Source organism: Heptranchias perlo, chromosome 7, assembly GCF_035084215.1.
Source record: "Heptranchias perlo isolate sHepPer1 chromosome 7, sHepPer1.hap1, whole genome shotgun sequence".
In the NCBI taxonomy this organism is placed as follows: domain Eukaryota; kingdom Metazoa; phylum Chordata; class Chondrichthyes; order Hexanchiformes; family Hexanchidae; genus Heptranchias; species Heptranchias perlo.
This window is the reverse complement of record NC_090331.1, coordinates 13,871,295-13,883,555: the sequence shown is the minus strand read 5'-3', so window position 1 is coordinate 13,883,555 and position 12,261 is coordinate 13,871,295. Positions and strand designations below refer to the sequence as shown.

Genomic DNA, 12,261 nt, shown 5'->3' with positions numbered 1-12,261 from the left:
GGAGGGAGACAGAAAGCAGAAAACTACAGGCCAGTTAGCTGAACATCTGTCATAGGGAAAATGCTAGAATCTATTATTAAGGAAGTTATAGCAGGGCATTTAGAAAATCTCAATGCAATCAGGTAGAATCAACACGGCTTTGTGAAAGGGAATTCATGTTTGACTAATTTATTAGAGTTCTTTGAGGAAGTAACAAGCAACATGGATAAAGGGGATCCTGTGGATGTGGTGTACTTGGATTTCCAGAAGGCTTTTGACAAGGTGCCACATCAAAGGTTACTACACAAAATAAGTGCTCCTGGTGTAGGAGGCAACATATTAGCATGGATAAAGGATTGGTTAGCTAACAGGAAACAGAGTAGGCATAAATGGGTCATTTTCAGGTTGGCAAGATGTAACGAGTGGAGTGCCACAGAGATCAGTGCTGGAGCCTCAATTATTTACAATCTATATCAATGACTTGGACGAACGGACCGAATGAATGGTTGCTAAATTTGCTGATGACACAAAGGAAGGTAGGAAAGTAAGTTATGAAGAAGACATAAGGGGGCCGATTTTCAGATGGCCGAGCAGGTGCGTTGGGGGCGGGGAGGCTCCTAAAATGGCGGAATCCCAGAGCCGGTTTGGAGCCCGGCTCCAACCCGCTGACTTCCGGGTTCTCCAGTGACACGTTCCAGTGCACGGCCAGCTCCCAACTGCAGGACTCCCACCGGCAATTAACGCTGGCGGAATGCTGCATTAGATAGTTAGTTAGATACTTGAGGTACTTGACAGACCTCATTGAGTGGAGATTTTGGCAGGGGTGCAATTTTGAAGGATCCTCAGCGTGTTTCCCGTGCTGTGGGAAACACTCCCTGTTGGAGCAGATGTGTTTCAACCAGCAGCCAGTGGGAGATTATTTGACAGGTGGGGGGAAAACCTCATTTATTGCAGCAGGGCACTCTGTCACTTCAGACAAAGTTTTGACTGCAAGACCTTTGTCTTTCCACTCAAACTTCTTAATTTATATCCTAAACTCTGCTGTGCAAACACATTTACCTACTTTGCGGACCTCCTCAAACTGACACCGTCAGGATGGGGCGGGGGGGCACCATGGCTGTGTTCATCACTTCATCCGAGGATGAGCAACATCACCGGCCTCGCCAGGCACGCCGTCCACCTCCGCCACGTGGAGCTCCACAACACAGTGCTGCACCACAGGCACCTGCACAAAATAGTCATGCAACTACACATACACCCACTGTAGGGTGACCCAATGGGTGGCATCAAGTGTGGGTGTTCATGGTGAACCTCATGAAAGGGACTTATTACACAAGCCAGTCAAGAATGGCCAAGACGTGGCAGTAGTGGTGACAATAATAATATTTAATGTTCCATTAACGAAAATCAAATAGAAATAAAAAACATGACAAACCGTCAAACACCCTTGCGCATCCCCTTTGTGCTCACAAAACCTTGGCTTACGAGTACGCCTACATGGTGCTTCCCCTGTGGCTGCAGCAGAGGTAGTGGCAGGTTGCCCTTGTTCATGCCCTGACCGATTAGATGCTTTGGGCCTAAGCCCTCTGGGTTTCGGTGCTCATGAGGGCCCCTCCAAAGACTGCTCCACCTGCACCTGTGCTGGGGCAGACTCGGCCACCTGGAGAGGAGGCAGCTTTGCGGGTACTGGTTAAAGGGGGGCAACGGGTGAGACGTGGAGGCGCTTTGAGTGGCGTCCCCACTTCAATGTCCCCTTTCACCATCATCCCTCTCCTGGGCAAGGCCCGCATCACCCCTACCACCCTGCTGGACGACAGTTTGGAGGACATGTGTGAAGCCTTGTAAGGCCAGTGCCAGAGTATCTGCCTGCCTGTTTAAGGCGGCAGAAAGTTGCTCACCTTGAGTCCGAAGGGCCGTTGTCAGGGCCTCAATGGACTCATTGGTGAGCTGTGCTTGAAGCTCGATGGAGGCTAGCCTTTCCTCCACCGCAGACAATCCCGCACTTACCCATGACAGTATCTCAGAGATGCCTTCACGCCCCTGGGACACTATCTCGGAGATTCCCTCCTGTACATGTGCCATCATTCCACTCATGCAGGAGTTGGACTCCTCCATCCTCTGCGTGATTGTGGAGAGTGCGCGTGGCACTTGTTCCAGCACCTCGCAAATGTGCTGCTGCCCCTCGATCATTCTCCTTTTCATGGATGGCCCCCAGGGTTCAGCACCTGTGTCGAGCGGAGCAAAGCCTGGAGAAGAATGCTTCCATCGATGAAGATTTTCTACAGCTGCCCCTGTCACCAGTGTCTGCTCGTGCTCACGTGTGTGTGGTGACTCACCATGTGCAACCTCAACTAAGTGTGTATCTGCACTGGTGGATAGCTCGCTCAGATGTGACGGTGTCACCTCAGAGGCTGGTCCTCTAAGGAATCACCCTCTGCCGTCACGGCGGTTGCTGAAGGCCCTGTAAGAGAACAGAGGGCAATATTAAGCATGATGACAGATGTTGAGGTGCTGAAGATGGCAAGGCATGTTAACATAATTTGCTGTTGTGAGTGCTGAATGTTAAAGTTCTGTCACCAGACGTTTGTCGGGTGGCCGTCTCGGCATCCCCGATGGACAGGCACTCGAGGGTGCGGCTTAGTTCCAGACCCTCCTGCTCCGCGTTCGTGAGGACGACCAGATGTGGCAGCCCCCCTTGGTCTTCGCCCTCTACCGTGCATTCTGGGCTCTCTTCTCCTATAAGGGAAGAAAGTAGAGAGGCGAGAGTGAGGGATGGTGATGTGGCCAACCGATTAATGCATTGGTTTGGGTGAGGCTGACCGTGAAAGAGATGCATCAGAGGGTGAGTATGAGACAGAGCCATGACATTGCATAAGGATTGGGTTGAGTGGTAGTGGTGGGATGAGTACTGGAGAGGTGAGTAAGTGCAGGTAAGTTGAGGATGAGGTTTGAGTGGGTGTGAGGAGTGATGTGATAGAGTAGTGTTGGCTGTGCAGAAGGAGTTGTGGGGTGGGGGCGGTGATGTGGAAGGCGGAGTGTAGGAGAATCAGTAAGTGTACTCACTTTGGCTGACCTAGTTAGGTCATTGAAGCGCTTCCTGCACTGGATCCATGTGGGAGACGTTGCTGCTGCTGGTGACCTCCTCTGCCACCTGGAGATAGGCCTTCTTGGTGGCAGAGACAGGCTACTTCCTCCCGTCCGCCGTGTAGAAAATATCCCTCCTCCTCCTCACCCTATCCAGTCGGATCTGGAGTGAGGCGTTGGTAAATCTGGGAGCAGCTTTTCCCCTTGTCTGCTCCATTGTGTAATTTTGGGTGTTTGCTCCTGGAGCAGCATTGGAAGACTGCCCCTCTAAATAGGGCTCCTCCAGCTGAGAGTCTGTGATATGGGTGCACACAGTCCGCCCACTGCGCAGGTTGACGACGGGAAACCCGGAAGCCACGGTAAGTGCCTTCAATTTACCCGCGATCACGTGGGGAACGGACCGATTTTACTGGGCGGGTTACCCACGTGCCCAGTAGCCCCCCGCTGTCGTCCCGTCTCCTTGGTAATATCGGGGCCAAAGAGTCTGCAAAAGGGATAGAGGTAGGTTAAGTGAGTGGGCAAAAATTTGGCAGATGGAGTATAATGTGGGAAAATGTGAACTTGTCCACTTTGGCAGGAGGAATGGAAAAGCAATATATTATTTAAATGGAGAGAGATTGCAGAACTCTGAGGTACAGAGAGATCTGGGTGTCCTAGTACATGAATCACAACCAAATATCGGGCGGGGCGTGTAACGGGCAGCTGATGCAGCACTGCTCATGTTGTTCTACCGGGAAAAATGGATTTCCACCCCAATGTCTTTCTATTACACTCCTTTGCTATTTTGGCAGAGCAGTTACTTCCCATCCACAGTAAGCAGCTTAATGTAGGTATATAAATAGCAGACCAAGGAATGTCATATATTAAACATTTGCCCACTAATATCAAGGACAGTAATATTTAAGCTTTACTAACTGTTGGGGTCATTCCACCATCGCTCCTTCTCAGAGAGCAGCTGTGCTGACCATGGACATGGATCAGAGCTGGAGCTACCTCAGCTCCAGAGGTAGGACTATGAAATTGCAACCCAAATTCTCTGCTGTGCCCTCCCTAAGAATGTAGCTCTGTGCATTCAGTGACCCTTTGTTTCTCTCCCTAGTAATCAGCTATTGGTCATCACTTGGTCAACTTACAGTGATTAAACCTTCTGAATCTCTCGATTAGCTTACAGTCACTCCAAGGTGTATATTATGCTGCACTTCAATTACCTGAACTCCCTAGATTATATTATTGTCCTTGAATCAACTCCAGTTATCCATTACCCTCTGTGAACAATTTCAAAGCCGTTGGTGCTATTTCCTTTATAAACTATCTCGGTTATCCATTATGCTTTGATGTTTATGAACAGAGATGCATTTAGAGCCTGAGGAAGCAATGGTTACAATATTTGCCTTTGAGCTTTTCTTCAGCATAATATATCTCTCACTGGTGACAAAATCTAACACAAAATCTAACACAAACAGTGGTGTTTTATACTTTAAAAATTAAGGGGTAGAGTTTCTGCTCTGGGCACAATCGGGAAATTGCTCATGTCTTAGAATGTAACCTTACTTAGACGGTGATGTGCTCATATCTTAAAGTAGGTCTTGAACCCACAACCTTGACACACAGGCAAGAGTTCTATCAATGAGCTGAACTGAAAGGAGTTCTCAAGGAGCCTCCCTATTCCACTTGTCAAGGAGCAAACCTGGCCCTGTCATTAGTGACTCCATCCGAATGTATAGGTCTGTATAAGATTCCCAGTGTGTGTTTCTGCGAGTGTAATTTGATCTGCAATACTGCACATGTTGATTATTGTCTCCATGTACATTTTTGTACAACTTCAATTTTAAATAAATAAATAAATGTGTATATTTATGTGTCTATACAGATAATTACTGGAACGCAGCATCATTTAACACTGAAACGTCATATCTCCACTTCCCCACGTTCCACGGTGAGCTAACTGCGGACATTTCATTTTTCTTCAAAACTACTGCTTCGTCAGGTGTTTTCCTGGAGAATCTCGGAATTAAGGATTTCATAAGGATCGAGCTGAACTGTAAGTATCATTTGACAGCAGTCCAAATTGAGACAGATCTGTAAGCAAGGGATTCACACAGGGGTAATTACCTAGAACCTCTATTTGGTGCTGTGTCAGGACTCAGCAAAATCCAGTTAATTAGGGAAAACTACCAAAGTTAATGGAGTCTTTCCACACTGAGATGTCATTAAGCAGGATAGCATTGATGTGTTCAAAATACAAAGTTTATTGAACATTTTAGGGACGGAATGGTTCAGTGAATTAAACATTGTCGTGTCATCTAGGACCTGGGTTCAAACCCAGAGTGATGGGATGGAAGACTCCCTCTCTCTGCTCATTGCAAGTTCACTTTGAGCTTGATCAGCCTCAATCCAGTTCTTAATGGATTAAACTGGCAATCTCACTCAGAAAAAGTACCATGCTTATTTAGGAGGGAGTGATCTTCTCAAGTTGCTACAGTTGACCTGCTTGATGTTGACACCAGTTGCCCAAAATGTTACGTGTTCCAATCTCCAGCACCAGCATCTCTCATCTTGATGATAACATTCACATATACATATCAGTCAATAACTAATGTTCCTTTGAGTGCCGTCACTATGTTGCCACCATATATGGCCTAATAACTGACCGGGGACATATAGTCACAGATTAGTTATGTGGGACTTCTCGATCGTTAAACTGGAAGGTGCGACCCCAACTGTGGCACGGCCTGACAAGCACACTCATGTCAACAAAACAGACTATTCCAGACTCCTTACTGTCAAAGGAAACCCTGACCTAGCTCATGGCTGAAGATATCCTGGTACCTTACTGACCCCCACAACATTTGGCTCAAGTGCAACCATGTTCTTGCTGAACTAAATGCTAAGTGAGCTCTGAGTCAGTGGGGATGAACTCTGTGTTATGGAGGAGTTGCTGGACAGTGGATGTGGATGTCAGTTGAGAACAGATTAAGCTCAACAGTGATGTCTCCCCTCAGTCACCACCCCCCCCTCCCGCCACCCCACATTCACTATCTAGGTTCACACATAAAGATTGGGCATCTGAATAAGGTACATGAGGGTTACCAATGCCTGTGGAATCAGATCCCATCATGAAAGGGGAGGAGAAAATGGTGTCTGTGAAGAACGTAGCATTGAATGGTAATCTTCAAGTCAGGTAGCTTGGAGATTCTGTCATTAATTCTTTTAAATTAAAACAAATAGTTTTAACTGCGTCATCACATGAAGTAGATCCGAATCATGAAATAACATGTTATAGCTACTTCCTCATGAGACTGGGGAAAACAAGTGTGCAAGATAACTTTGGATGAAGAAGACCCTTAAACCCATTTGATTTCATTGTTCAAACCCTAACCACCTCACATTACACCACCCAGTTCTTTCTTAAATGAATTCAGTATCCTGGCCCGAATATCTTTCTTGCCTTATTGCCCCAATTGTTGATCATCTGTGTAAAGAAAATACTTCCTGTGTCTGTCATAAACTTGCCCGTTACAGCCCTGAAACTGCATTGTCTTAACCTGGTGTCTGAAAGTATTGATATTGAATTATCCTGGTAAGTACCTTAAATACCTCTGCATGGTCCCCTCTGAGGCACCTATCTTCAAGCCCCAGTTTATCTAGCCATTTCTCATCACTCACTTAACACTAGAGATCAGCCTCATTATTCTCTGTGCAACCTCTCGGGCCCCAGTGACTCCTTGGCACCTCAGCGATCAGAGTTGTACACAGCACCCCAGGTGTGGCCGGGTTTCAGCCGTGGAGACATAAGTCAGCTGTGATTCTGACCCCCTCAGTGACTAATCATGATGTATGTGTGTCAGAGCATTAAAAGAAAGGCAGGCAGTGCTCACTCATTGTCAGTATGTAGGACAAAGAGATGTTAGCAGTATTAGACAGTAGGTACAGCTTAATAGAACACTCTGCCCTTTTTTCCCCTTGAGAAAAGCATGTTGTCATTTCATATTAACATTTCTGAATAAAATCCAGACACAATATTGTTTGAAATCCCAATTAAAAATATATTTGATTAAAGCCTATTATTGCTTTTGGACAGTTGAGAATGTTGGAAAGTCTGTCCATAAATGACATCTTCAGTCAATAGTTAGTTGGTGTTGATGATACAGTAATGACCACATGCCCTGTCTGAGAAACACCACTCTAACAGCTAAATTGTCAGTTTAAGGATGCCTCATAATAAAATGCTGCTGTTACAATTTCCCTATCTCCTCATTTTTTTTCACTGTCCATGTAAACCTTTTACAATTGGTGCCGTCAGAACCCATAACTGAAACAAAAGATGTTTCCTAATGTATCGCAACAGTTTTCTTTTTAAAGAGGTTTTAAAACCTTTAGGCCAACGAGCTAACCATTATATTTGGTAAGTGACATCCATAGGCTGAAATTAATGCCAGTCTCAGTCAATTAATCCATCCCTTTCTACTGTTTGACCTTGTTATTTTGTTTTTAGTCTTTTTTTTTAAATGGGGGCTGAAACATTTCAGTAATATTGTGGCTTTCGTTCATCACTCTTATCAGTGGACCTCTGAGTGTTAAGAATACATTCTAAAATGTATTCAAATCAGACAAGTTTTTTGGGGGACAGGGTTTTCTATCAAAAGTTCTGCAGCATCTACATAGAATCATGAAAATTTTAGCACAGGAGACCATTCAGCCCCATGTTCCTGTGCCAGTACTAGCTCCCTATCAGACCTAACTACTCTAGTCCCATTTCCCTGCTCTTTTCCTCGACCCTTCCATTTTTTTTTCAAGTGTTTATCTAATTCCCTCTCGAATGCTGTGATTGACGAGGCCTCAATAGCCTTGTGTCGCAATGTATTCTATATTCTATTAGCCCGTAACATGAAAACATTTCTTCTACCCTCCTCCTTTATGCTTCTGTTACAAATCCTAAATGAATGCCCCCTTTCTCCATCAGCATATCTGTCGTATTGAATAAAATGTTTCCTGGATGGCAGGCACCTGTATGTATTTTCACTTCCAGTTTTGTTTTGCCGTTAATATTTCAAGATAGTGATCTGTGAATGAAGTATACGGTTTGACAAGGAGCTCAAAGTGCTCGTTAACCCACCCAGTGATGGTTGTTTGAAGATGAGAAGGGTGATTTGATAGAGGTGTCTGAAATTACGAAGGGATGGGACAGGATAGATAGAAACAAATTGTTCCCAGTGATTGACAGGTGTAGAACCAGCAGACAGATAAGATTAAATGTAGGAGATTTAAGACAGACAGCAGAAGAAACTTTTTGACACAGAGGGTTATGAGGCTGTGGAATGAACTACCAGATTAGTAATTGAAGCACAGAAACCATGTTATCATTTAAGAATAGGTTAGTTGGTGGTTGAAGGAAAGGAGAATCAAAGGATATGGGAACAGGGCAGGCAGAAGGAATTGAGCCTTCTACTCATGTGCAGGATGAACACCAATCCGGGTTGGGCCGAACGGCCGGCCTTACCCGGTCTGGCCTATATGTGACTCCAGTTCCACACCAAAGTGGTTGACTCTTAACTGCCCTCAGTCGTCAGGGCAACTAAGGATGGGCAACAAATGCCAGCCTTGCCAGCGATGTCCACACCCCGAGATTGAATTAAAAAACACATGAATGATAACTTGGGTGAGATATCAAAGGGTGATCAGAACTCATGGAACCCATATTCCAGCATCAGTCAGCATCTTTAGGAGACAAAGGAGGAGAGAAGGTAAAGAAAAAACATACCTAAATAGCATAACTTGTCTTTTAGCAGAAGTCTGTTTTGGTAGATAGGACAGGACAGTGAAAAGGATCAAAAGTGGATTTTTTTTTTGTCTTTCCCATAAAAAGAAGCCTCGCATGATTAAAAGCACAATTGGCATTTGAATCGAAATTAATCTTCCATGTCCATGAATTAGGAAATGTCGCTCTACAGCTAAATGACACCTCATGCCATTGTGTCACGTGTGGCTTTTGCAGCTCCAGTGGAAGTCCTCTTCTCATTCGACGTAGGGAATGGCCCGTTCGTGGTTGCTGTAGAATCACCTTCACAGCTGAATGACAATCAGTGGCATTATGTTGAGGCAGAACGAAATATCAAAGCAGCGTCCCTTCAAGTGGATCACCTGCCACGAACGGCTCGAGAGGCCCCAGCTGACGGACACATCCATTTGCAGCTCAACAGCCAACTATTTGTAGGTAGGAGCATACTGTTCTGAAAAAAAAGGTCTGTTAATCTGTCGTCAGCACGTTGACTGATTGCCCCTTTCATTTTCTCTCGCCCTTGACTGCCTACAGTAATGGTACACAAACTAAGAAAGGACTGCATTGCAAAATCCCATTTTATAGTGCAATACAAAGAATGTTTGGCTCATTTCCCATCAAGGTCGCTAGCATTTCTTGAGTGAGGTCTGACAAATCTTACAATTGCCTGTCGACAAAACCTATGAAAACATTTGCGTATTTACAGGACAGTTTTAACAATTTTACATTGGCAAGCTGGACAAAAGACTTTAGTTATTCCCTATAAATAAGGTAGGCAAGGATGGAAATATGGGACCGATAATGTGATACTCGGTGCCTGCATTCCTACTGAATGTCGGGTGCCGCTCTTTACATTGTGAGGAGCTGAAGCCTGAAGCTTGCTCAGTGCAAAGTGTACAAAGTGCATGACAATAGGTCCAGAAGTGCCCATTTTGCACCAGTCTTGCGCTAGTCTTGCTAAGGGAATGAGAAGTGTGTCCAGTGACTACACTTCAAAAGTACTCCATTGCCTGTAAAGCACTTTGGGACGTCCTGAGGTTGCGAAAGGCGCTATATAAATGCAAGTCTTCCTTTCTTTCTTTTCCTAGTACGTTTGTACTGCTTGAACAACACTTCAGGCGTTAAGCGCCTATGTAAAAATGAGTGCCACATGGGAAGCCACTTCCCTCAACCTGGGTCTTTGCTGTTGAAGGTGTATTGCTATTTTGCTTGTTTCTTTGTTGTTGTCTGTCATTCAATGCTTCTGTGCTTATATTGATGATTTAGGAAAAAGGAAGTTAATGAAACTCACTGGAGCTTTACCGATAGCTTCTTAAATTGGAACCATGCGTGTGGCCATGTGGACCATGTGGCTGCAGTACTAGAGAGTTGCAGTCCGCACACAGTCATGCTCCAGCATGTGCCAGTGTCTTCAGGAGAGCGGACAAGAAAACAGAAATAGAGAAAAGCAACATAGCAGTACAACAGCAGGGAGAGTGATAATGTAGCATTGTGGATTATACTATTCTTGATGACTATTTATTCCAAAATTGGATCACAGTCACTACTGTTCCTGAAAGATGCACATCTTTGGACTTAACCAGTGAACATCTTTACATTACTAGAAATCTATTTAATGTAGTCTAGTCCTTTAAACTGCGAGAGGGCAGATGGAAAAAGATACACACAGATGCACATACACACACACACCCTCTCTCGCTAGATCTCACATCATGTGAAAATCTATTTTTGCTGCACATGCCACAAATCCAACTGTGTTTGTGTTCTGCACCATAAATACCATTAAACACATCAGCATACCTGTGTAAAAAAGATAGGATTGTCAGCTATCCGATTTTGGACTGGCCAGTCCAGCTTTTTAGTGAGCTGTCTGTAAATTTCTAAAACGTAAACCAGACACCAAAGAGACTGTGTTTTTGTAAATAAAATGATTTTTATTCATGTGCTTCTATATTTCAAGATGTGGATATGTTAGTTATTATGATTTCCAATTCCATTATTGCCAGCTCTCAAGGGGATGCTATTGTTGCATCCCCTGGATAGTGCTATTCTACAAGTAAATATAGGGCAGCATGATTCAATTCCTATAAAAGTAAGACCCTTGATCCACTTAAGGGAGCGACTGACACCAGTGAACCACACAAGATATCTATGGTAAACCCAATTTTGTAACAGCTTGTTATTCTGGAGCACCTTTATAGAATTCTTTGAAGAAATAAGAGAGAAGATAGATAAATGAAATGCAGTGGATGTGGTTTAAATAGATTTTCAAAAGTACCAAATAACAGACTCATGACAAAGATAATCACACAGGGAGTTAAGCGGAACATGGCCACATGGATAGAGAAATGGATAAAGAGCAGGAAGCAAAGAATGTAGATAATGGGAAGTTATCTGATTGGAAAGATATGGAGCTATAAATTGCCCATTTTGTAGGGGCTTCGTGGCCTCCTAAGGACCCAAAATGGCGTCCAGAATGCGTACGCACGTGCGCCGGACACCATCATGATAAAGGCGTTCGCGGACATGCAGCTAACGAAAGCAGGCAGCATGTAAAGTAAGGAGAATGTGCATTAGATAAGTGTGCAACGCTGATTTAAAGGGAAAGATACAATTTTGGAACTCAGCGCTCCAGCCAACGCATTGTCTTAACCACGCACAGCTGAACAGGTCGTAGATGGCCTGGAGGACCCCCCACCAGCGCTATTTAAAGGCATCATGCAGGTTTGCAGATTAGTTGCTGGATTATTACTTCTGGCTGCTGGCACAATGGGACGTGTTTGTTGAAGTTTCCTATACTTGGAGAAAGTTGCAATATTATATCGAGAGTGGTCTGACCGGTCCTGCATTACTGTTGGTGGCATTTACAACAGTGTGCTGAACAAGATTCCTGGCAATGATCGGTGGCCTGCTAGGGCAATGAACATGACTGGGAGCATGTAGGGAGGCCATGCAGAGCAGGTCAAGCTGCGAGGGGAAAGGGAGGAGGAGGAGGAGGAGGAGGAGATGCAGGGCGCTGAGCAGGAGGCTGTATTCAACGAGGGCCTTCAGGGAACAATTCCCTTACTTCAACCTGAGTGAAGATCACTGCATCCGACAGCTGGGGTTCACCAAAGAGATTGTGATGGAGATACATTAACTGCTGCAGCCATAACTGCAGCTTCAGAGCGGGGCAAGGACAGCATTGCCTGTGGCTGTGGAGGTAACCACGGTGCTGAACTTTCACAGCCCTGGATCTTTTCAGGCCGCTGCTGGCGATATGTGCAACATCTCGCAGTTTGCAGTGCACTGCTGCGTAAGGGAGGTCACTGATGTTATAAATTGGATAGCCTGATGGTGAAGGATAGAATATTAGAGCCTGGTCTTCAGTTGCTTCCAAGCCTTTATTCACAGAGAGCCCCCTTACACACACGCCACAT

At 45.0% G+C, this 12,261-nt stretch overlaps 1 protein-coding gene across 1 annotated transcript in view; it reads left to right on the top strand.

Annotated features, from left to right (window-relative positions):
* LOC137323529 (contactin-associated protein-like 5) overlaps nucleotides 1-12,261 on the top strand; it is a 930,346-nt gene that overhangs the window by 730,228 nt on the left and 187,857 nt on the right. The window contains exons 16-17 of the mRNA XM_067987099.1: nucleotides 4,934-5,104; nucleotides 9,059-9,277. Of these exons, the coding sequence (XP_067843200.1) occupies nucleotides 4,934-5,104; nucleotides 9,059-9,277 (390 nt within the window). The remainder of the gene's footprint in view (nucleotides 1-4,933; nucleotides 5,105-9,058; nucleotides 9,278-12,261) is intronic.